General features: G+C 39.4%; 1 protein-coding gene across 1 annotated transcript in view; it reads left to right on the top strand.

Annotated features, from left to right (window-relative positions):
- The window catches only part of LOC102299736 (interleukin-1 beta), a gene marked incomplete in the record, with an annotated part of 11170 nt that extends 10067 nt beyond the window's left edge, over nucleotides 1-1103 (top strand). The window contains 2 exon segments of the mRNA XM_042227231.1: nucleotides 62-195; nucleotides 343-1103. Of these exon segments, the coding sequence (XP_042083165.1) occupies nucleotides 62-195; nucleotides 343-564 (356 nt within the window).
- Between the last annotated feature and the right edge of the window lie 19 nt (nucleotides 1104-1122).

Genomic DNA, 1122 nt, shown 5'->3' with positions numbered 1-1122 from the left:
CTGCTTACGTACGCTGCCATGATTTATTAAAATGACCCTGTATCCATCACTCTCTCCACAGTGCACCTGAACATGTCGACCTACGCGCACCCTACACCCATCGCTGAGACCAGGCCTGTCGCTCTGGGCATCAAAGGCACAAACCTCTATCTGTCTTGTCACGAGGATGACGACAAGCCAACCCTCTACCTGGAGGTAAACTTCTTTCAGGAATCTCACATGAAAAGCACACCATTTGTTATAATCTATAAGACACTGCACACATGTAGATGAATTAAAATTTGATATCAGGCCTAATTTTGTTGACTGAAACTCTCTGACATGGATGTTTGCTCTCCTCAGGAGGTGACGGATAAAAACAGTCTGTCAAGGATAAGCGCTGAAAGCGACATGGTGCGATTTCTCTTCTATAAACGCGACACTGGGCTCAGCATCAGCTCTCTCATGTCTGTCCGCTGCCCCAACTGGTACATCAGCACAGCGCAGGACGACGACCAGGTGGTGGAAGTGTGTCAGGAGGCCGCCCCACGCTACAGAAGCTTCAACATCCAGCGCCAGAGTTAAAACCCATTAAGGATTCCCAAGATGAATTTTGGAGCTCTATTTGCGTTCCAGGTTGACCTTCTTAAAGTATGTGCTAGGTACATAAATTGGAATGATTAATGATGTAAAGTTACATCACAAGGTAGCATCATTGTGCTCTCTGAGCATCTGGTGTGTAGTTATGTATTTATTTATTTATTTTTATTTCCATTTTTATATCTTATGTCTTATTTTTCTTTAGAGTTGATTGAAAGGTATTTGATATGTGAGACTTAAACTTCACACCAGTCTTTTTATGTGTTTAAACTGTGTACTATAAAATTTTCATGCAATGAGAAGGCTGTAGATTTAAGATGGAATGACGTACTGTAATACTCTTGTCTAAAGTTGACACATTGTTTTAAATCTTTTGTTGTGTAAAAAAAAAAAAAGCTCTAATAATATGTTTCTTGCAAAGATCTAAAATAAAAGAATCAATATTTTGACAACTTCTGCTCTGACATGATAACTGTTAAATAAGAGGAACTTCTCCTTGTACTATACCTGCTTTTATAAATGTCTAGTATCCAAGTGTTTAAA

The sequence above is a fragment of the Haplochromis burtoni genome, unplaced genomic scaffold, assembly GCF_018398535.1.
Source record: "Haplochromis burtoni strain Fernald_Lab_line unplaced genomic scaffold, NCSU_Asbu1 Contig_250, whole genome shotgun sequence".
NCBI classification, from domain to species: Eukaryota; Metazoa; Chordata; class Actinopteri; order Cichliformes; family Cichlidae; genus Haplochromis; species Haplochromis burtoni.
Note: the sequence above shows the minus strand (reverse complement) of the source record. Positions and strands in the feature narration are given on the sequence as shown.